Source organism: Lagopus muta, chromosome Z, assembly GCF_023343835.1.
Source record: "Lagopus muta isolate bLagMut1 chromosome Z, bLagMut1 primary, whole genome shotgun sequence".
In the NCBI taxonomy this organism is placed as follows: domain Eukaryota; kingdom Metazoa; phylum Chordata; class Aves; order Galliformes; family Phasianidae; genus Lagopus; species Lagopus muta.
This window is the reverse complement of record NC_064472.1, coordinates 60,226,997-60,250,913: the sequence shown is the minus strand read 5'-3', so window position 1 is coordinate 60,250,913 and position 23,917 is coordinate 60,226,997. Positions and strand designations below refer to the sequence as shown.

The window sequence follows — 23,917 nt, the reverse complement described above, 5'->3', positions numbered from 1 at the left end:
CCTTAAAACACCACTCTAAGAATGGAACACTGCAGTTGTCTTTCCTATGAAATCTATGCCAATGTATAATTCACAGCCACAGTAAAATTATTCAAGCTGGTTATGCCTGAAGTCTAAAAAAGGAAGCAAAAAGGGCACTACCACCAATAAGCTGAACAATGTATGAAGCTTTTTTCCCCATAAATTCATTAATCTCATTCTCCTTCTCATTATGGGAATCAAAAGAGTTGGTTTTCATCAATTATTTTTAATAATGTCTTATTCTCTCTGCCAAGATTCCTGACTTTGCCTAACCAAATAATAATATACAAAAAAGGGTGCCTAGTTATATAGCTATAACATCACTAAAAGGTGCACAAGAGCTAGATGCTGATTTTCTGCCAGCTATTTCTTTACTTAACTTCATCAGCTCTGTCACTTAAGTTACTACTCATGACCAGGAAAATTATGCATTTCACTTGCACTTCAGGCTAGTCAGAAAAGGAATTCGTCCTTACTGTAAAGGCACAGAGGAACTAATTTTGAATATGTGTGTGTTATATCTAACTAAGCATTTGATCTGTTTGTCAGTTGTGCGGTACCAAAGGAGTTGCACAGCTTTATTTTCCAGCTCCTCTCTCCATAACCTATGCTCCTTGAGAACCTTATCTGATTATTTTGCTTCATTACCTCTCCTATCTTTAAAACCCAACTTTCCTCTCCAAAGTCTATGACTGGTATGTGGAAATTAATTATTAATTATAGTGAAACCATGCACTGTCTTTTCTACCAAATGCAAACAGGACAGCTACTACTTCTTATGGTTCAGTATTGCTTGTTTCCTAAAATACTGTTTCTTTTATTTACAGAAGAAAACGTTGCTTTTCATAGACCACTGAAAACACAGTACCATTTTAGCTCCTATAACTGTCTATACATTTTATTTTGCATTGAATCTAAGAGAAATAATCTTTTGAATTCTGAAGCTATGAATTCATGCATGCAACTTTGCAACAAATGATGATTTACATTATTGTATTACTTAGTTCAGAAAGTATGAGGTTAAACATAACAGAAAAGCCAGGCAGTAAACTGCATGCTTCTTCAAAAATTACAATCTGCATGGACAGCAATATTTGCCCACCCTGACAGTCAAACATTAGCTCAGAACAGCTACACATTACATTAATTCTATATTCACAGAGCTGTATTTTTTCTATAAATGGTTTGGTATAAATGTTTATATGCTATTTATATCAGCAGAAAGAAGCATGCTACAGCATATACATTACCTGAAAATGATGCTAGCTACAATTCTTTTTCCAAATGGTAAATTTTATGTATTCTCTAAAACAACAATAGGCAGCTTTCTATGAACTGCAGCATGATGGAATTGGTAGAATGATATAAGAAAACAGAAAAGGATACACTGCAAAAGCCAAGACAAGTAGACACCACACTACACTGATATTCATTTCTTGTGAGGGCTTCACAATGCTGTAATACGCTTCAGTCACCACATACACAACTGTAGCTGCAACAGTGAAATCCACCAACCACTGATATTCAGGAAAGTAATGTAATGCTGAAAAATACAAGTTTGCAAACGTTACAGCTATGATATATATATATATATATATCATATGCAGAACACAATAACAATCAAAAATTGTTTTCAAGTAACTGATCTAGACGTAACAAGATTATGGAAGTTAAGATCATCAACAACAAAAAAGGCACGCTTTTTTTCCATTTGATACCCTCTCCTTTTAATTTGTATTCCTCTCTTCACCTTGGTGAATATTCTGGGTTGGTACTAAGCAATTTGATAAGGTTACAAGATTTTATTTAACAAGATTTATTTTACAAGATTTTATTTAGCATCTCATTGATCTAATTAACTCAAAGATTATAACCAGTTTAGATATCAATGTCATGATAGAAAATGGCTCTTTCCTTTAGTTACAGTTCTAAGGGTTCAAGATTAAAAGGTTACTGGCTATCACCTTATATAAATAATATATATTTATATATTCTCCTTAAAAAAAAAAAAATCTAAGCCATTCAGAGTTTGCTCAACGTTATTAACGTCTTCTGCACGGTAATAAACCATTGATTCCACCTAAAAATTCTGGGGACCATACTGGCAGGCTGGGTTATTTACAAAGAGGGAGCTCCTGAGAAATGTGAAGAACAATTCATGATAATGAAGCCCAGCCTGTCTCTCCCAAACACATTACCTAGACCATGAGAGTTAAAAAAAAAAAAAACCCACAAACACTACACAGCATTTGCCTGCTGACTAAGAGATAGCTGATGACAAACACAACGTATTGGTTAAATTCAGTTATTTCCAAGTCCTATACTTATTTTGAAATAATTACTTTTATTAGATTTAACATGCTTAGTTCTTTAAAACCAGTTAAGTGTTCGACTGCATTCATACCTATAAACACTCAGGAAGACACTTAGGTGCTGTATACAGCACCTGCATATGAGAATGTAAATAAGGAAAAATATATAGCTTATGTGCATAGGAAAGTCTTAAGGTTACATATGTAAAGAAAGTTGGTTATCATTAAGGAATCAAAAATTATTATTTTAAAAAATAAGCAACTTTCAAACCATTTAACATTGCTTGTTTCTGCACTGCCATTTTTGGCACCTAAGCATTTTAAGTCAGTTTTGTTTGTGTAGGTCTAGGTTTCAATGCAATAGTACATTTCATATTTTAGGCCAGCAGAAAGCACATGTTTCAAGATCAGTCAGTTACCATTTTCTCATACAAAGACTGTTTCAAATAGACCGTGATGGGATCCTTTCTGTGTTGTCTGATACTGCTTTGGATGCCTGAATGCAACAATTTTTGCAATCTCATTTAACACTCTTTGTATCGGTTGTACTCCAAAAATATGTTCCAGCATTTACTGCAAATAAATACTTGACAGAAAATACCACGATGTATTTGATATACTACATCATTGTCAGCATCCTTATTCTTACCAATAGTGTCCCTTTCAGTCACAGACTTTGTTTCCAGATGAAGATCAATATCTTTTGGAATGGTTAAAGGCTTGTTTTCAATGTGACCATTATATTTTCTGTAACAGAAAATACATATGTAGATTAATAAAATAAACATAGATTCCACAAAAATCAACTTTTTCTTTGTACGTATAACACCATTTCAAATTTAAGAATTCAGACTGCTATTCCCTTAACTGCAAACACTTCTCTCTAGTTTGCTAAAAGCAATAATTCATAAAGAGTTAAGAAACAACAAGGCATGCCAATAACTACTGGGTTTATCTTGTAACATTCTAATACACTGTGGTGGTTAGGCACATTGGTCTAAGTAGCTTCCATGCTGTATCAAAGTCATGCATTAAGACAGGAGCTGGTGGATACTGTTTGCAGCATCCCACTGTTAGACAGGAATCTGTAATGATATAATAAGTAACCCCAGCATCAACAGGTATGAGTACCACTATAGAGAAGAATACATCTGTCCTGCCAAACAAATACCCTGAAGAAAATTGAAGCTGAAGTGATGCTTTCCAAATGAAGTCTAGGCAAGGTTCCAAACCCATTCCCCCCCCAAAAAAACAGATTTCCCAAAATAGAATTAGACTTTTAAGTTTGTTGCCTAAGCTAGATTAACCTAGATCCTTGAGAGATGTATCCTATCAGCCATCAATAAAAGAACTGTAAGGCAGTTTTCTAATTTAAAAGGATGGCTGCAAAAATGGCTTTGACCTATTTCAATTCATATCCTGCTTGTATAGTAAAAAAAATAAAAATAAAAAAAATAAAAAAGTTAAAAATAAAAAAAAATTTAAAAAAAAGTAAAAACAATTATCCCTGTATTAATAGCAATCCTAGAGATATAGTAAGCCTTGAAAAGAAACAAATACATCATGTTCTTTGGGAGGAAATAGACAAAACTATGCATGCTCTGATGTTGAGACAGGCCAGGTTCCTGATTTTAGCCATTCCTGCAGAGCATAACAGATACACAGAGGCTTTAAGAGCTGCAGAGAGATTAACTTGCTCCTATCATGTGTGCACAGGTGGAAAGTTTCTTATATGAAGGGAAAGACTAAGACAAAGGCTGATTGTCACATTGCTAAATCCTTCTTGGCTTCTAGCATTAAGCAATCCGGGGATAATCTAAGCCAGGTATTACAACTTCTGAAATATCTTTTTTTCTTTTTGACATTAATTTATTCAATTCCTTTCTGAAACACTCTGAAATTTGTTGACCCACGCAGCTAATTTCACAATGTTTGTCCCACATTAAAAAAACCCTGATAACTACCCTACTTAACTTCATTCAGCATCTTCTTGTACAACATACTTTACTACTTTATACCCACACACTGCGCCCACTCCATACATACGTGTGTCTTTGCATGGAAGCCTTACTTTTAGCTATCATCATTTCCCCTTTCTAGTTCCACTGAGTTATCTTCCAAATACAGTATAAACAAAAATGTAATATATAATTTGAAGCTGTTTTATGCTTCTCAAATTTCTGGTTACAAATAACAGTTTTGAACAATGTGTTGCATATTTCCAAAGAGATAAAGACCAGAAGGGCTACTCAGAGCAACAAGAGCACTTTTTTTTTTTTCTCCTGGAGCTTAGAAACTATATCAACACCATGAACTTCAAAATCTTTTCCTGGGGTGCATTAAAAGGAGTATGGCCACCAGGTCAGGGAAGGTGATCCTCCCCCCTGTACTCTGCTCTGGTCAGCCTCACCTGGAGGCTGTATGTAGTTCTGGGCTCCCCTGTAGAAAAATGACAAGGATTTCCTACAGAGAGTGCAGTGGAGGGCCATAAAGATGATAAAGGTCCTGGAGCATCTCCCCTATGAGGAAAGGCTGAGTGAACTTTGTCTGTTCAGCCTTGAGAAAAGAAGACTCAGAGGGGATCTGATTAATGTTTATAAATATCATAAGCATGGGAGTCAAAGAGATATGGCCAACCTCTTTTCAGAGGTCTGTGGGGACAAAAGGAAATGACCGTAAACTGGAGCATAGAAAGTTCTGCACCAATATGCGAAGGACCTTCACAGTGAGAGTGACAGAACACTGCAACAGGCTGCCCACAGAGGTTGTGGACTCTCCTTCTCAGAAGATATTTAAGCCCACGTTGGTGCCAACCTGTGCAGTGTCATGTAGGGTGTCCACTTTGAAGGGGGGTTGGACTCGATATGCGGAGGTCCCTTCCAGCCCCTACAATTCTGTGATTCTGTGAAAATAAGCCATACTACAAGCTCATAACCCCCTAGAGGACTACAACAGAACAGTGTACTTTGCCAGATTTCAAAACAGCACCTCTGAAATCAGTGAAGGAAAGGTGGATTTTCCAAAGAAAGAAGAGTTACTGGTACATGAGCATTAAAAAGAAGTTTATTCAACTATGAACAGGTTTTAAAGAGTAAAGTCCTCTTAATTCACATGTAAGCTGAGAATACAACCAGAAAGAGTCAGTAAGTAAGTCAGTATTCATGTGATACTAGTTCTTACTATCACTCAAAGCACAAGAATTTTAATGGACAAATTGAAAAATGAGGACAAAAATCTAAAGCAACTCTCAAAAATGTGTCTACATCTAAATGAGGACTTGCCAATAACACCTTACTACAAATAACTGCCTTTTATAACTATTTTCTTGGTTACGTATTAATGTATCATATCAATCTGATAATTGAGTGACACCAACAAAATTTGCACAGACACAAAACACTGCATCACATTTGAAGCATTAAATGTAGCATTTTAATAGTTGAAAAGTGATTTGTATTTATGTGCCTTCAGATACAGTTTCCTGCTACTTTTCACAGTACATTTTCCAAAGTTTGAAAAGTTAAAGCTTAGATATCAGTACAAATTAACATGCCATGTTGCTACTCAGTAGTGAGTATGCAATTGATCATATGTGAAACTGAAAGTGAAGGTGCTTTGGAAAGCAGAAGATTGGCAACACTAAGAAAAGACATTAGCAAAGTAAAATTATTTTGTATAAGGCTCCTATTTATGGACTTAAACATTTAGTTCTGTCATACCAATTATTGTACATATATTACTGATTAGATGAACACATAAAATGTAATGCTATTCACAGATCTTTTAACAAGTTGAAGGAAAACAAGAACGTTGTTAGATAATTAATGTCTGAATTTAAGAGTATCGTGACAAATATGTCACAATATGAAAGAATGTGACATATGAAAGAAAATGAAAGATACTTACATTAAGGGAACAACTTAAGTCTTTATCCAAAACACAACAAATAAGTTTCCTGAGTAACTTAAAAACTCCAGAAAAAAAAAAAAAAAGCATAAAGAATAGACTATACATGGATTAAAACTGGTGTTAGGAATTGTATATCAGTATTTCATATCAGAGTTAAAGGAAAAGGACTAAAGGAAATCAACAAGAAAGAGTGCATTTTGCTGTTTATTTTAAGCCCAGCCAATTCTGATTTTTTAAATTTATTTATCTTTCAATTACCACAACAAGCTCTACCACCTCATCATCACTCTTGGCTCTTGGGCAGTTCTACTTCTGGAAAGTCTGTTGGAGACCTTCATGATTGTATGTGAGAATCTTGTTTCCAGGTGAAGCTGATGAACATCTAGCTCATCATTCCCCATTTTATCATCTTTGAGTCATCTTTGAGAAGTCTTGGAAGACGGGGAAGGTGCCTGAAGACTGGAAGATAGCCAACGTCACCCCGGTCTTCAAAAAAGGGCCTGGAGCATCTCCCCTATGAGGAAAGGCTGAGTGAACTGGGTCTGTTCAGCCTTGAGAAAAGGAGACTGAGAGGGGACCTGATCCAGGTCTATAAATATCTAAGGTGTGGGGGCAGAATGGCGAGGCCGGACTCTTTTCAGTGGTGAGTGGAGACAGGACAAGGGGAAACGGCTGGAAACCGCAGCATAGGAAGTTCTGCACAAATGTGAGCAAGAACTTCTTTACAGTGAGGTGACGGAGCACTGGAACAGGCTGCCAGGGAGGTGGTGGAGTCTCCTTCTCTGGAGATGTTGCCTGGATGCCTACCTGTGCGACCTGCTGTAGGGAACCTGCTTTGGCAGGGGGTTGGACTCGATGATCTCTGGAGGTCCCTTCCAACCCCTACAATTCTGTGATTCTGTGATTTTCTTTCTGCTAGGTTAAACAAGTCAAGCTGTTCCAGATGGCTCTTGTAAGACATGCTGTTTCCTGCCTGATGCTAGTAGCCCTTCTGTTCACCTATTCAAGTCTGAATTTGTTCTTCTTGAACATGAATGACCAGAACTTTTCACAATAATCACAACAAAATTCTACTCCAGTGCTTTGTGCAAGGGGACTAATACTTCCACTGGAAGTAACTCAATAAATTCTAGGAGCACATTTACTTTTATCATAGCTGTGTAAACGTGTAATGATCCAGAACAACAATCCTATATCAAGTACATTCAAATCCTGCCTAAATATAAGGACCTTCAACCCTACAGAAGATTTGCTTTCCTCAGACTCCATGACACGGGTACGTTGATTAAAAAAACCTCCGTAACCTAATTAGCAATTTCACAAACAACATTTAAGAACTGGGAATCATTCACTGCTGCACAATTTGGAAATTCTCTAGTAAAACAAAAGAACACAGTTCAGTACAGAGCTGTGACGATTCATGTATTGCAGTCATATGCAACAAGCAGTTTTATAATCACAGAAGACAGAAACTGACGAAAGCTGTCATAGAAATCATACAAAAAAAAAAAAAATGTAGGAGAAAGAAGCTTAAAACAAATACTTACCTATCTTTCTTGCTTTTCCCTCTTTGTTTCCCCGCAAGAATCCGTAGTTCTTCTTCAGTAGGATGTTGATACCATCGTAAACTAAAGGAAAAGAAAATCGCAAATAAAGCCTCATCAGCACTAGCAATGTAGAATGATTTAAAAAACAAACAAACAAACAAACAAAAAAAAAAAACATAACTATATATAAACACAGATCTATATATACACTAAAATAGCAGTCATTTGCAACATCTAAAAAAATACCCTGCTTGGACTGAAAAACAACAACTGACCTTCACTTCTCTTCAGCCCAAGTTACTTACCAGATACCATTAGAAACACATGCTACCCCTTCACAACAAATCCTTCACTTCTCAAAGCAGACAACTATTACCCAACTTTTTTCTTAAACAGTCAAGATTGTAATATCTGTATTTCCGCCCTAAGCAACATCACCCTTGTGATACCTTCAACACTTATTAGGAAAAGGACAGCAGCTTACAAAAGCACAGATAGGTAAACGTTAAAATATGTACCTGCTGTCTACAAAAATATTTGCATATTCTACTATCTCTGTTATGGATTTCACACAAGAGTTATTCAAAAAAACAAAATTCACTAATTTACATGTAAACTGTACAATTTTCCACTTTCACACATAAATGCACCATCTATTTATTCATTTATTTAAAAGGCAAGTGGTGGCAAGGAAATTCTTAAGTGGGAAAAAAAAAGATGGCTCAGTCTCAGTAACTTTATTCAAACTTCTAATCAAGAACATTAGTAGCTCAAGCACAATCTTGTGTACAGCAAAGGTGAGGTGTCCTTCAGATTTTGGATGGCTGTCACTCTGATTCTTCTGCTAAAATGTTAAGGCAAAGAAGCCCAACTATGCACAGAAACATACTTGGAAAATTTATCAGTCTTAATGTACGAGTATTTTTCTTGAGAAAATACTTCTTTCTTGAGAAGGGCACTAATTTATGATATAGTTTAATACAACGTAATAACGAAGAGAGAGCAATGGTATCCATAACTATTATTATTACTCAAGTTAGAAAATTTAGTATGCTAACACAAAACAAGAATATTTAAACCACAACTTGGCCTTCATTACATTACAAAAAGCATTGCAAGTAATTCAAAATTACAAGTAACAGAAGTAATAGCATACAAAAGGGTGTTGTTGTTGTTTTTTTTAATTTAATAAAGCTTACAGGTCTTCAATTTAAAAATCTCAAAAACAAAAACAAAAAAAAGTGAACACATTTTCATTAAGTTAGAGGTTGGGAAAAAAAAAAACGGTTGCATTTTCTTTAGTGAGTTTAAAACTGAGACAACTGATTACTCTGTAGCTTTGATAGAGTTTACTCTGAAGACCTGTACAAACATGCCCCAGTTAATTTGAATGATTGCCTTTAATGACTGTAGAACAGAGCATCACTTTTCTCCTGAAGTGGCGTGGAAACAGGACAAAAGAGGCTGAGAAAAGCAACATTTTGGTAGAGCAGACTTACTAACAAAAAACGCAAAGGCCTGGGTAGATACTTCAGCTGCCAATTCACTGTCTTCAAAAAATAACGAATGTTCATATTCTGATCAAGTCCTGAAAAGGTTTGTATTCCCTTTCAAATGTAAGTAAATTGTGTTTCAGCAGTTAAAGATAACCATCCACCCTACAAATGAAAAAACAACTTCTGTCTGTCTATTCTAACAACTATTTTAAATTCTGAGATGTTTATATTCCATTTTAATGGACACATATCGACATCTTGAAACCAGCTGGCCACTTGAAGGTTCTGCATTTTCCTCATAAAATGTTTACCTTCTCTCCTCTTTAGCAAGGACTACCTCCTGAAGATATTTCAGATTACTTCTTTAGAAAAGTCTCCCAAGTCTTCCAAAGAAAAACATTCAGGCCAAATAACTTAAATTGGCTTTGGTGATTACAATCTAGTTGAAAATAATATATTGACAGGAAAGGACAGAGATCTAGTAACTTTTCTTTGGAAAGCTGGACTTCACTGTGTGAACTGCACACTCCACCACCCTGCTTATGGAAGTCCATCTAAGAAAACACTTTGCAAATGGACAATGCTTAGGAAAATAGATTTATATATGCTCATCAGATAAACTACAAAAAAAAAGTTTTCTTTCTGACATTAAAATTCAGATTGTTCCAGTAAAGCTCCTGACGATTTTATTTCTGAAACACAGAAGTATTCACAGCTCTTTACAAAACTATAGCATTCAGAATGTTATTCATAATGACTGAAATTACAACACACTAGAATAGTTACCTTATGAATAGTATGCTGAAAAGCAACAATGAGATTTTCAAGGTTACTAACATGAAAGGCAATGAGACACCCACTGACCTCAGTGGGAGCATAATTCCAAAGCACTAGCGCAGAAATTCTGCTTTACGCACTTATCTGTATGCGTACAAAGATTAAAAACAAGAAAGGGTGGCCAAAAACATATTTGAACAGCAAATCTTTCACTGGCACAACATTTGCCTTAGAATGTGAATACAGAGACTGAAAATGGCATTAGAATGAAGGACACAGGCATAATATTGAGCACTCCTTAAAAAAAAAAAAAAAGTTCTGAAATGGACATTGAGACAAATGTTTTAAATGCAATATAGAAAGTAGACTATATCATTTGAAATATAACCGATACAACACTCTGAGAGGAACACTATAAACAAGGAAGATACAAAGTTTCATACTCATTGAAAATTTTCTAGAGCTCACTTACTTAGTATAATATCCTTTTTAGAGGAAAAAAAAAAAAAGAGGTTGTCAATACCCTGCAAGTGTGGTCAACAATGAAACTTCCCAAAACAGCTAAGAATATGATTCCCATTTGCATCATCTGCACACTGATTACTGTTTTCCATTCCACCTCACCACTGTTATTGTGATACTTAACACACATTTGTGTTTTAAGTGTCACATTAGTGACATTTTTTGTTGGCAATCATTTGGAAACTGAAAAGGGAAAAACGATGAAAAAAAAAAAAAAAAAAAAAAGGCATGCCAAGATACTGAGGAGAAAAAAAGCAGTGGAAAACTATATAAGATTAGGTAAGACTATTTTGGAATACACTATCATTTAAGGAAACTCCTTTAGAAATCAAGGAGCAGAGCTGTAGTGTTCTCCAAAGTTTAACAATTCCAAAAGACATCATAGTATCTCCTAATCATTCAAAGTGTTTTCCTTCCCAGTAGAAAAAACAAAGTATCTGTTTCTTTTAATATTTAGATACTTAATCATATTCAAAACCTGCCATTTTTATTTATAATGGATACTGTCACACAGGGAATGCTTCTCTTGCAACATTTTGTACCTGTTTAAGCTATCATTATGAAATCTATATTGAAATTTATAGTAATCCTGTCCTATGAAGTTCTCAAAAACACAATTTTTAATAAATACCTAAGCACTCTGTTTATACAAGGCTAATCAGTACAATTGTAACAAATACTGAGAAAGAAGTCCTTTGATTCTCAACAGAATTTACTTTAGCTTTTCAATATTAAATTACACAGCTTGTACCTTTGGTAAGGTAAGAGCTGGAAAACAGCTAGCATTAACACAATTAACAGCAACAAGTCTATTCTTTTACACTTAAATACTTTGAACCTGCAAGTCAGGTGTCACTATGCTGAGTAAAGTTCAAGAACAGCACGTAGATCAATTACTTTTCAAGACAAACCAAACTAGTAATGTTTCTACTGCAATGCGTAGTTGCTTTACCACATTCACACCCCATGTATCAACAGTTTCGTATCTTACCTGCCGCTACAGAGAAGCCAACGAGCAAGAGAATAGTGAGGTATGATCTTCTGTATGACACTAGCCATTACCATGGTAACCACCAACTGCACACCTATCACACCCTGTAGAGGAATAAGTTAACAAGTCAGTACGTGCTTTTAAAATCTGCTGAAGTAACTTTTTGGTTTTTGTTCCTGTATTTTAAAAACACCTTCATGCAACAGGGATAATATTTTTTTTTAATTTTTTAACCTAGAAGGTAAAAAACTCATGCAATATCAGTGTCCAGGAAATCCCCTGGAACCTGCAATAACCCACCACATCCTTTACCAAAAGAAAAAGGCATCACAAGGCCAGCAGCATCAGCACCCTGCCAGCTTCCAACAGAGTGCCTTAGCTCAATAAGTTGGGATGCCACATGTTGATATGGCACTCCACAAGATACTCCTCTGTACAATTAAATCACTCATCACAGTCGTGCTGCTCGTGGTCTCTTTCTCTTCTACATGATTTAACACCTGACACCCTACAAATCCATCAGAGTTCACCATTTACAACATCCATCTCTTGAAATTTAAGCCTCCAGTTAATACAGAGCATTTGCTCCTTACTGCATGAATGGCATAGATGGTGAAGGGAAGGTGCACAATAATCAGTGTAACTTATGTATTGTATTATCTTTTCTCTCTTTCAACAACTTTTTTTCTGTTGTTCAAATATATCAGAAATTGTGCCGTCAATTCTGCTTTCACAAAAAATTACAGTGCAATCAAACACAATGGCTGATGCCCAATACCATCCTTAATGAAACACGATTTAAAAATATCAAGATAGCATAAACTACCTTCCATTTGTAATCACTGGAAACGAATGTTACCAGACTGCTCATAATGAGGTTTCAATTATCAATTGAGACACTTGTTACATTTATCAATTATCAATTAAGTACTTGTTACATTTTGTTACATTTTTACATGAAATAACGTGTTTGGGTTTTCTTCAGCTGTTCAGGCCTGGAGCTTACAAATAGAAGGAAGAACAAATTTTTACTCTATCTGATAGCACAAGGATAAGGGGGGTTGATTTTAAACTAAAAAAGGAGAGATTTACACTCAATATTAAGGGAATTTTTTTTTTTCTTCAAAGGGCAGTGAGGACCTGGCACAGCTGCCTAGAGAAGCTGTGGGTAACCCACCCCTGGATGTGCTCAGGTTGGATGGGGCCCTAGGCAGCCTGAGCTGGGAGAGAGCAGCCTTGCCCACAGCAGGGGATTGGAACTGGGTGGACTTTAAGGTCCCTTCCAACCAAAACCATTCTGTGATCAAAGTCTCTCCAGTGGTCTTACACAAACACTTCTCCCTTCTTGAAATTTCAACTGCTTCCTTAAATAGCCACCATCAATTCTTTGATACACCTCAAAAGAACTGATTTCTGAAGCTTCCCTTCAGCAAGACCAGGGATTACTGCAATAAATTTTTGCAAGGAGCCAGTAATAGCACAGATTGTGATATTTCCTCTAATAACATACCATGTGGAAAACACATTTTGCTATCACTTACCTGTATATACTTACGCACAACTTACTTATATGTATATTAATACACTCTGGAAAAAATATATATCATCGCAAGCTATCTTTAATCACAGAATTGCTTTTCCCCACAGAAAACCACAAAACTGAGGGATTGTTCCAATTCAGGTTCTACCTAAATCAAAGCTCCCACACACTTTTAAGTCCTCCCATTACCACTAGTATTAGTTTTGATACTCATTTCAAGAATGAATACAAAGGCAGATTAGGTACTGGTTCCAACCAATATTGTCTGCTTTACTTGACACACTCTTAATTAGCAGACATGGTTCAGAATTTAAAAATCTATCCCTACTTAATAGAATATAGCTTGTTTAAAGGAGAAGACATTAAAGGACGAAGCTCTTTTACAAGACACAATCTTTTGCAAGAAACAATGAGCACAAACTGGAATGCAGGATGTTCTGTCTGAAGATGGGGAAGCTGCTTCTGTGCTGGGAAAGCGACAGACTAAACAAACACTAGAGACAGAAGTCAGTACCTTACAGATCAGACACTTCTTTCAACCTGTATACAGCTGAAAATCCCTCAGCCTCAAGGTAAGAAGACTATAAATCACTTTCTCTTCAAAACAGGGGCTGGCTAATAACCCCATGGTCAATGCCTCAAGCAAGACAGAACAACCAGACAGTGACTATAATGCCTAATAAGTTACAGACTTGTGTTTTCATTTCAGAGGAAGATCTTTGGTCAGAGGTCTTTCAATATGTTGATCGCTCAATTCCAGGACCTTGAAGTACTTATGGCATCATTATTTCTGTTTGCACTATAGAGAACATATTTTATAAGAAAGCTTTGAATAAAACATAATAAAGAATTCCTAAGCAGTCTACAATGGAAGTGTTTGCAGTTACATTAAAGAATAAGACAGACACGCTCTTAAAATCTAGAAAAATGACAGGCCCAAAAGGCAGTACGGTAAGTTTGAACAAAGCGCAACCTAGATTTCGGCCTTCACAGTCTATACCTCTAGCACTGCGTAGTTAGAGACAGTGCTACTGATAAACAAGAGAACAAAAAGTAAGAATAAGTATGATAAAGCTTCCATACTCTTATCTACAAATGAATGTGCACTTACAACACAAACATAGCTACCTCATAATATTAACAGAAAATATGAACACTGTTAAAAGTACTTCTTCCTAGAGTATATTTTTATATTTACAGAACATGCAAAGCAAGAATAATCAAGGTTAATTGTTTTATCAAAGATAACTCTTCAGACCCCACATTTTGACCTTGCCCAAGGTTATTCTCCCGCTCTGACTGTACCACATCAAGTTTTTTCCCTTGCCATATCACACAGATACGCACTACTAATATTCAAAACCTAGGTTTATTCAGGGTTTCAAAACTACTTAGTCTGTAACAATATTTATAACAGCCACCACTACCCCCATACTCTCACCCCTTTCTCCCCCCAGTTGCAGGATGAAGGCCATGATTTGAAGCCAGCAGTTGCATACACTGGGATTACTTGGCATAGTACACCAGCCAAACAACGACATGCTTGAGAGAACAGATAGGAGAACACAGCTTCATGTTCAGAACTACAATGGCAGCTACTCATTTCTGAAGCAACAATTCTTGTAAAAACACGTTTGTTTTACAGAACAAATGATGCATCAGGTGGCACAGAGAATACAGAAGGAATTCAGAACCAGCAACTGCTCACCTCCATGTGCCACTTCTGCCTTGGCCAGTGCTTTCGTCGTGTTCAAAGGAGGGTCATAAACTGGTGGATAGGAGTCAGAAGCTGTATGACTCCCTCTGAATCAAGGAGCATTGTTTAAAAATCAAACTACAGTCTTGTCAGCCAACATCATTTTATCCTCCATGAAACAAGAAACAAGAGTGCTCCCTAAACACCACAATTACAGAATTAAGGATCATTGGGAAAATGAAACTACTGTTGTAGAAGTCTCATGACTGGAATCAAACCACTTTTGAAGTCGCAGAATTATCATTACTACTGAAGTAATCAATAGAGAACGTGCCTTGGGCAGAAAATCAGTACATATTCAATGCAGTATTAAATTACAGGCAAAACCAGTTCAGATAATTGATCTACAACGGAGGAAAAGAAGGTAGAAGATTACGTTAAAAGACTTTTAAAATCTACCATAACTATATTCACCTAATTGACACATAAACTGTGGAAGCTCTCACCCTCACAACCATTAACTAATTTTATAGAAGGCTTTGCCATTGCAAGAATCATTCCAAGAACAAGTGGAAAACATCTAATGTCTCTGCAGTACAGCCTAAACGCTATGGCAGAATTAAAATGCTTGCACAGAATTGTGAACATAATGAGCATTACAGGTAGAAAGATCAGCCCTGATAGCCACAGCTAAGAGTTGTACAGCCAGTCAGTTGTTGCGACAACTGTTTGTGAGCCTACTGATAAAAATGAAACCGCTGTACATTTCATTCTGCCACTGAGTCAGAACTGGAGAATGCAGCTTTCACACAGCCTACAGATAGACTACCAAGGACTATATTTTCAAGTGACTTGCATCTTTCTTGTGATTCCATAACATTTGTCGATATAGCCAGCAACTACTACTTGCTCAAATGGAAATGATTTCTCAAGCTAATAGGAAGCATTTAATGGATTGCAGCGTAGAGTGCTGAGGGAGATGGTGGATGTGGCTGCCAAGCCACTCTCCATGATCCTTGACAGTCCTGGCTAACTGGAATTTCACAGCAAACTGGAGACTGGCAAATGACACCCAACTTCAAAAAGGGCCAGAAAGATGATCCTGGTAGCTACAAACCTATCAGTCTCACATCATTGCCAGGGAAGATTATGAAGTAGATAATTTAAAGAGCCATCACAGATCTACTAAAGGTCAACCAGGGGATCAGGCCAAGTCAACATGGGTTTACAAATGGCAGATCCTGTCTGACAAACCAGATTTCATTCTATGACAAGGTGACCTGCTTAGTGCATGAAGGTAAGGCTGTTAATGTGGACTACCTGGACTTCAGTAAAGCCTCTGACACTGCCCCCCACAACATTCTTGTGAAGAAGCTGGCTGCCCATGGTTTGGATGGGCATACGCTCTGCTGGGTGAAACACCGCCTGGATGGCAGGCCCAAAGAGTTGTGGTCAGTGGAGTTAAATCCAGCTTGTAGCTGGAAAGCTGCCTGATGGAAAGGGATCTTGGTGGACTGATGGGCAGTTGGCTAAGTATGAGTCAGCAGTGTGACCAGGAGGCCAAAACACCAATGGCATCCTGGCTTGTGTCAGGAATGATGGGGTGAGCAGGACTAAGGAAGTCATCCTGCCCCTGTACTCGGCACTGGTGAGGCCGAGTACTGTGTTCAGTTTTGGGCACCCCAGTAAAGGTCACTGAGGTGCTGGAGGAGGCCCAAAGAAGGGGAAAAAGGGCTCGAAGAACATGCCTTGCAAGGAGAGACCAAAGGAACTGGGCTGTTTTGTCTGGGGAAGAGGAGGCTGAGGGAAAACCTTACTGCTCTCTTCAAATACCTGAAAGGTGAGTGCAGCCAAAGTGGGGTTGGTCTCTTCTCACTGGTGACAGGATGAGGGAAACGGCATCAAGTTGTGCCAGGGAAGGTCTAAGTTGGATATCAAGAGAACCCTTTTTACAGAAAGGTTTGGTAAGCAGTGGAATAGGCTCTCCAGGGAGAGTCACCATCCTTGGATGTGCTTAAAAACCATCTGGATGTGGTGCTCAGGGACATGATTTAGTGTTGTTAGAATTACAGCAGTTTGGTTTGGTTGTGGTTGGACATGATGATCTTTGAGGTCTTTTCCAACCTGAGCAATTCTATGATTCTAATGGTATTCAATTAAGGGTCACATTGAAAAGAAAACCAAGTAATTGTTTACAACTTCCCAAAATAGCTCGAAGTGGAGTAGTGGGACAACGGTATCCTACAAATAGGAGGAATATTACAGGAATTTTAGAGTCAATATTCTATCCTTAAAGGAAAAGTAGGGGGAAAAAAATGAAAAAGAGAAGGAAGAAGAGGCAGAGTGGGGAAGAAAACAGCACAGTTCCTTTCATGTTCCAAGATGTACATAATAACAGATAATTAGAATCAGCTTGTTAAATATTCCAGTGTTACAAGACTTAAGTATCTGATTTCACCCAAAGCACAACTTCAAAGTGGAGATAAGATGCCAAGCAAGTTCTGTGGCACTTGGACAAATGCTGTCCATAGCTAAATTGATGTACTGACTTTTATAGCCATAAGTACTAATGAAACATACACAATATATATTTATACCAAGAATCATACATTACTGTGGTGCCCAACCATATGTGGAATAGGTATCTTGAAAGGAGACCCACTCCACTCAGATAACTCAGGTATTTCATACTGTAGTTAAGGCCAAACACAGGGCCCACCCCGACTTTATATAGTAGCGATGCACTCACACCTCTACAATTCAATCTACAGACACCCATGCTGCCTGTATCACTACACTAACTACGCCAACCAGGCTTTGCTCTCTTGCTGCTATCCATCGAAGCTAATTTCCCGTGTATTACCCCACGTGCAACGCCCGCACTCAGTTAGAAAAAGCAGCCCGATTCTTTCATAAACCTAGGATTCCAGCATGCCGCCCCACACACACACAGCCCCGTCGAACCCCGGGACACCGAAAAAGAAGGAGCGTTAAAACCAACCGAAGCGTTCGGCAGAAGTTTGCAGGTAATTCCCAGCTCACACAAAGTCCCGCCCTGCCCCCTGCGCCGCGACCCACCGCCACGCTCACCATGCTGCTCCAGCCGGCGCCGCCCGCCGCTCCAGCCGCCCGTCCCGAACCCTCTCGCAGCGCATAAATCCAACTCCCGGCCCCGCTCCGCCCGGCCCGGCACCGCTCCGCTCCGCCGCGGCGGCCCAGCGCCCCGCCAGGCCCCGCGCCGGCTGCAGACGGCCGAGGTCACGCAACGGCCCGCCGGCGCCAGGCCCCGCCGGGCTGCCCAGAGAAACGCCTGAGCGAAGGTGCGAACGAGACTACAGGCAAGCGGCACAAACGGCCCCGCGCTTCGCGTCCGGCTCTTGACGGACACACAGACGGAAAAGGCAAGATAAGGTGCCTGACGAGTAGCAACACCGCCCAATCAGCGGCTTCCGGTCCGGCAGGCACGGCTAGAACTCCCAACGCCGCGCCGAGCACCGCCACAACGGCACCGGCACCGCCAAAGACAGCCCGAGGAGTACGCGATAGCCGCTTTCGCGCATGCGCCGTACCGCTGCTCTGCGCGAGGCGGGCCGTCTGCCGCCATACGGCGCACGCGCGCAGCACGAAGAGGCGCTGAATTGGGCGAGTGAGGCGCGAGGACGCTCCGCCCCGTCAAAGCAGCGCTGTGTAGCGCGTGTGTGAAGGGCGAGCGGATAGGAAACACGGACACTGGGAACAAGGCGTGCTTCTGCGTTCTAATCTTTTATTGGAAATGCGTAAGCCCCGCTAGAGGCGCCGGGGGCGCCGCCTCTTGCAGGGCGGAGGAGCGCGCTGGGCGCTGCCGGCCCTCCTCTTAGTGGGGCGCGGGGGCCCCCCAGCCGAGCGCTTCCTGCCTCGGCCGCGAGCGGAGGGGCCGCGGCTGCGGCGCTGCTCGGAGGGACCGGCTGCCTCGGCACCCGGCTCCTCGCCAGGACCTGTGCCGAGGGCCCCGCTGGACGTGCCGGGGCGCTCCTGTGCGTCGGGACCCGCGGAGCTGCCGGAGGGCACGGCGCTGGGTGCGACGGCGTGTTGCGGGGAGGCGGCGGGACCGGACGGGGCCGCGGGGCCGTCCTGCTGCTCCTGGGCAGCGCTGGGATCTTGGAGGCCCAGCAGCCTCCGGGCCCCCGGGCCGCACCGGCTCTCGATAGCTGTGACGAGGCCGTCGATGAGCGGTGCGGAGCTGGGTCCCAGGGCGTGCTCTGTGCAGTCCACCAGGACGTCCCGGTCCGGCCCCACCTGGCACAGGAATGCCAGGATCATGCTCTTGAGCCAGTTGATCTTCCACCAGCGGAGCTCCCCGTTGCGCCGCAACTCCTGCTCCAGCCAGGGCAGCACCGGGTCCAGGATGTCTCGTCGGTCCCTGAAAAGTGCCGCCCACTGCTCCGGCAGCAGGCCGCCCACTTGCTCCGGCTCCTCGGCCGTGGGCACAGGGGACAGCGGTGGAAGGGGTGGAAGAAGGTCCTCCTCGCTGTCAGGGTCGGAGGCAGTGGTGGCGCCGAAGCCGGCGGGCAGCGGCAGTGCGGGCGGGGAGACGATGCAATCCACGAACTGATTGTCTCCCCGCACAGAGACCCGGATGGTCTGCATGGCCGTCCTGCACAGCGGGCAGCTGTCCCTCAGCCTCGCCCACCGCTGGATGCAGCCAAGGCAGAAGGTGTGATTGCAGGGAATCACACAGGCCGTGTCCTGCCGCACGTCGCGGCACACAGGACACGTCCATGCCTCTTCTGCAGCCATGGTCTTCTCGCTGCAGGGGCTGGGAGAACTCAGGATGACGAGCTGTTCTCCTTCAACGCAGCCGCAGAGGTGCTGTCTGCCCTGCAAAAGAAGGGAGGTCACAGTCACTCGCTGTGCCAGGGTGTGCGAGTCCTCAGCACAAAGCCCTCCCAAGCCCATGACTGGGCCTTCTCGTGCTCCCCGCTGGCAGAGGGCCAGGCTCCCCACGGCTGCCCTGAGGGACCCAGGTGTCCCCGCACCACTCACCTCCGCTGCTGCTCAGTAGGGTCCCGGCTGCCTGCACTAGGCAGGGCCGGGGGAACAGAAGCGATACTGCGGGGTCAGGCACTGAGATGCTGCGAGCAGCCCCAGGCACGACCCAGCACAGCACAGCCAAAACCTTGCTCGACCTGCAAGCCTCGCAGAGCTGCTCAGCACGGTCCAGGAACGAGCCAGACTGAGCCAGGCTCTGCCGGCACCCCACTGTGAGCTGTGAGGGCAGAGCTGTCACAATCCGTCACCCGGTGATGTCACAGCCTGTTGCTCAGGGACATCACCATGGGCTGTCTGCCCCCACAGCACCCACCTGTGTTTCAGATATTACCTCCTTTTCCTGTTCCTGATTTGCTGTATCCTGACCTTCATTCCCATCCACCTTTTATGCTCGACATTTGACATTAATGCACAGGCCTTTCTTTTTTTTTGATTAAACCAACTCTGACCTTTCAGATATTATCGTTTTCAAACAAGCCCTTTTAGTTTAGTTTAGGGAATGATGAAATTGATCAAAATTGAGTATATTTGCAAAAATAAATGATATACTTTGTGGTATGCATGTATCACATCTGTAAGAAGTCTTCTAACATCCTGAAGTTTTACTGAGTAAAGGGAATCTCAGGTTTTCGAAGCTAATTGGAAGCTATGTGTTTTTCTTTCTTAAATGCTCGAGGTATTTATCGTATGGAATTGAACTACTGATGATTGCTGTATGCATGTGAGCAAAAGGATGACAATGTCTTACTGTTATTTCACCTCCATACTGTACAGCTTCTTGGCCAGCTTCCAACCAAATCGATTTGAAAGATAAAGTTTTTTACAGTGTCAGTGAAAGTATGAAGCCGGTGTAAAGATCAGACCCTTCGTACTGCCACCAAAAAGTATAGTGCTTCAGTGTGAATTCACCCGTACTAAAATCCATGTGGAGAAGCACGCTGAATACAAGTGAAACATCAACTGCCCCTCATATCTTGTTCACACATGAACAAATCCAAGTTCAAGACACAAATACAAAAGAAAGCAGGCTTCATTAGCTCTGTTGCTAATGTGGTAATTGAGATTGGGTAAATCTGAGTCTGTCATTTAACAACATCCTGGAAAATAAAATTATCTGGTTAAAAATATTTTTTTAGGATTTATGCAGCCTTTTATGCAATAACCTTTTAACTGTTCTTCACAGGTGTTAAAAGCAAGTCTGCACCTGTCTTTGTGGATGTTCAGTTTGCTTGCTAGATAGATAGCTAGATGAGTAGATATAGGAAAACATCTAATACATATACGTATGTATATATACACAAAATGTGTGTATGCAAATGTAAAAATGTATGTGTATGTAGTATGTGTGAATATGCATATATGAATACTGTATTTGTTTGTGCTTAGATAAATCTAGGCAAAATGCTATTGCTGCCTTCTTAGTTAAGATTTTGAGATTGAGCATCTAAATGTAAGAACATTTTACTTAGACTGCAGCAAACACTGTTGTATTGGATCTTTAAAAATAAGACCACTTAGGTGATAAAAAAATGGATTTATCAAATGAGTTTATGTTGTAGCTCTTATGCAAATGCTGCTCTTCAGACAAAAGGCCCATGTCAAGCAGGTACCTCTTTTTCCTCCACTTCCGCTTCCTCAGTTCCAAGCAACTGAGGAATGAATGTCTGCATAAGCTGAGAGAGGTCCAGTATGCCTTGACATGAGAATACTTGCAAAAGAAAGTGTTTTCTCAGCTACAGTCCAAAGGCTGAGACCATTTCTATCAAATGAGAAATAAGACGAATCACTGAGACTTCAAAATCTGCTGGAAGCTGAAGCCTCTCAGGAATAAGTTTTCTTCCTGTGTCTGCATATGCATGCATCTTCATTCTCTCTGTGAAAATCTCTTGAAAAACAGTAGGTTAAATTCACTAACCAAACTGCACGTGACATCTGAACAATGAAGGATTCTAATAGGATTTTTTTTTTTTTTTTTTTTTAAGTCTTTGCTGAGTAGGAGGAGACAAAAAAAAAAAAAAAAAAAAAAAAACCATAAAACTAAGGACAACGCTTAAATTGTCACATGGCTTCCAAAACGCTTCTTCATTTGCTGCATGTTTCCAGCTTTTTCCCCCGTTGTAAGCGTTTTATGATCATTTCAATGTGTTTTGGTTGGTTATCTATACAAAAAGTAAAAAAGCCACCAAGAAGTATGTTCCCTACAAAAATGTGTGAGCTTGGCCTGGCTTCTTGACAAGGGGTTTTCATCACGGGGCATTTGGTTAGAGTGGTTTGCAAATGGCAACATCAGCTATGTGCAAGTGCTAGCAGAGCTGAAAGACCAACAGAAAGTATTTTATTCATGGTAGTAGGCATGTAGGCATCTACCCATTCTGAAATATTGCTGAAGGCATGAGGAATGTGCACGCTGTCTGCAGAAGCACACCAGTGGCATTCAGAGTTAGGTCCATATTAAACTGGGAGGGAAGAGTGACTGTGCGCTTCCTTCCCCCATTAATCTCCCCTCAAATAACTCAGAGCAGTACTTTGAGCCCTGCAGACCCATTTTCCATGTAAGATTTCCACAGGTAGCATCTCTCAGGACATGAGTGTTGCAGAGATGCTCACACTGAGGCCTCATATTTTGGAAACAAAGCATAGCTTAGAAGTGTAAACATCACTGGCTCTCATGGTGTGTAATAGCATACCTAGAAACTGCTAAGTAGTACACAGAAAGGAACTAGGACTTTCTGCCTTTGGTGTGGTTGAAAATGTGTAGCTGAGACATTCCCTCACATCACTTCTGCCCGTCTTCTGAATGTATCTATGTAATTTATGTAAGCTGCTATTACACTTATTAGTTGTGAATCATTTAGGAAAAAATGATGTGGGGTTTTTTTAGTAACAGCACTTTCCTGATGCTTGCACTGTACTAAAAAAAATTGCAAAAAGCTTCAGACCTCCCTCCTGTAACTGTCACTGTAATGTCTTGGAAGGAGACTTAAGTATATAAGAACTAAATACTGTGAGAATCCAATAGCTGTTGTGATACCATTTCTGGTAGACAGACAGGTCTTCAAGCTTTCTCCTCTTCTCACTTCTTCTGTCGTATTCAGTCATCATTTCAGTTTAATTTTTAAAAATTATTTTTTTCTGCAAGAAAATGAATACAAACAGAGCAAAGAGAGTAGGAATATAACAAATTGAACCATCTGTTGAATCTTAGCCATTAGGCAAGCAGCTCTCAGGTTATGTAGGAAAGAGCCATGTATCAGCTCAGATGGATTTAGGAGGCTGCTACAGCTCCAGCAGCCCACTGTTAACTACTCAGATTTTACAGTTCACCGTATATATATATTTAGTTTTCCAAATTGCTGTCTTGTTATGAAAACATATATTCCTCCCCAGCTCCCAGATCTTCACAGATTATTAGTTGCAGGCAAGTGAAGTGCTTTGAAAAGCAAACAATGATAACAGAGCAAAGTATAATAAGACAGGTGGAAAACTCAGAGTAATTATCCTTTTAATATGTCGGTTTGTTTTTTGTTTGTTTTGCTGTAATTTTGAGCAATCTGATTAATTTAAAATAAGTTTACTGAAAAATCAAAAATGTTTTTATTCAAGTCTGATGTCTTCACCTGTAAAGAACAGTAAGAAACACAAAACTACAGAAATAGGAGTTTTCAACAGTAACTCTACCTGTAGTATTGTATAATAGTAATAATAATAATTCAGGTGCCCTGAAAGTAGGTTTAGATTAGATATAAGGAAAAAATCTTCTACAGTGGGGGTGCTGAGACACTGGAACAGGTTTCCCAGTGATGTGGTTGATGCCCCATCCCTGGAGACTTTCAAGGTCAGGCTGGATCAGGCCCTGGGCAAGCTGGTGTCCAGGTTCACTGCGGGGGAGCTGGACTAGATGGCTCTCAAAGGTCCCTTCCGACTGTAAGAGTTCTATGATTCTGTTCTATAACTCTAAATTCTTCCAAGAGAAGTTGCCGCAAAACCGCCACCTGCTGCCCGCCGCCGGGACGGACGGATGGACGGATGGACCTACAGACCCCTCCTGGGAAACGTCTTTGGAAAAGGGAAAAACGTG

At 40.5% G+C, this 23,917-nt stretch overlaps 1 protein-coding gene across 2 annotated transcripts in view; it reads right to left on the bottom strand.

Annotated features, from left to right (window-relative positions):
• TMEM161B (transmembrane protein 161B) overlaps window positions 1–18,046 on the bottom strand; it is a 38,587-nt gene extending 20,541 nt beyond the window's left edge. For both annotated transcript variants that reach the window (XM_048932030.1, XM_048932031.1), the window contains exons 1-5: window positions 17,902–18,046; window positions 11,576–11,679; window positions 7,790–7,870; window positions 2,983–3,080; window positions 1,408–1,564 (exon numbers count right to left, since the gene is read on the bottom strand). In XM_048932030.1, coding sequence (XP_048787987.1) covers window positions 1,408–1,564; window positions 2,983–3,080; window positions 7,790–7,870; window positions 11,576–11,679; window positions 17,902–17,904 — 443 coding nt within the window. In that variant the 5' untranslated portion in view covers window positions 17,905–18,046. The remainder of the gene's footprint in view (window positions 1–1,407; window positions 1,565–2,982; window positions 3,081–7,789; window positions 7,871–11,575; window positions 11,680–17,901) is intronic.
• Between the last annotated feature and the right edge of the window lie 5,871 nt (window positions 18,047–23,917).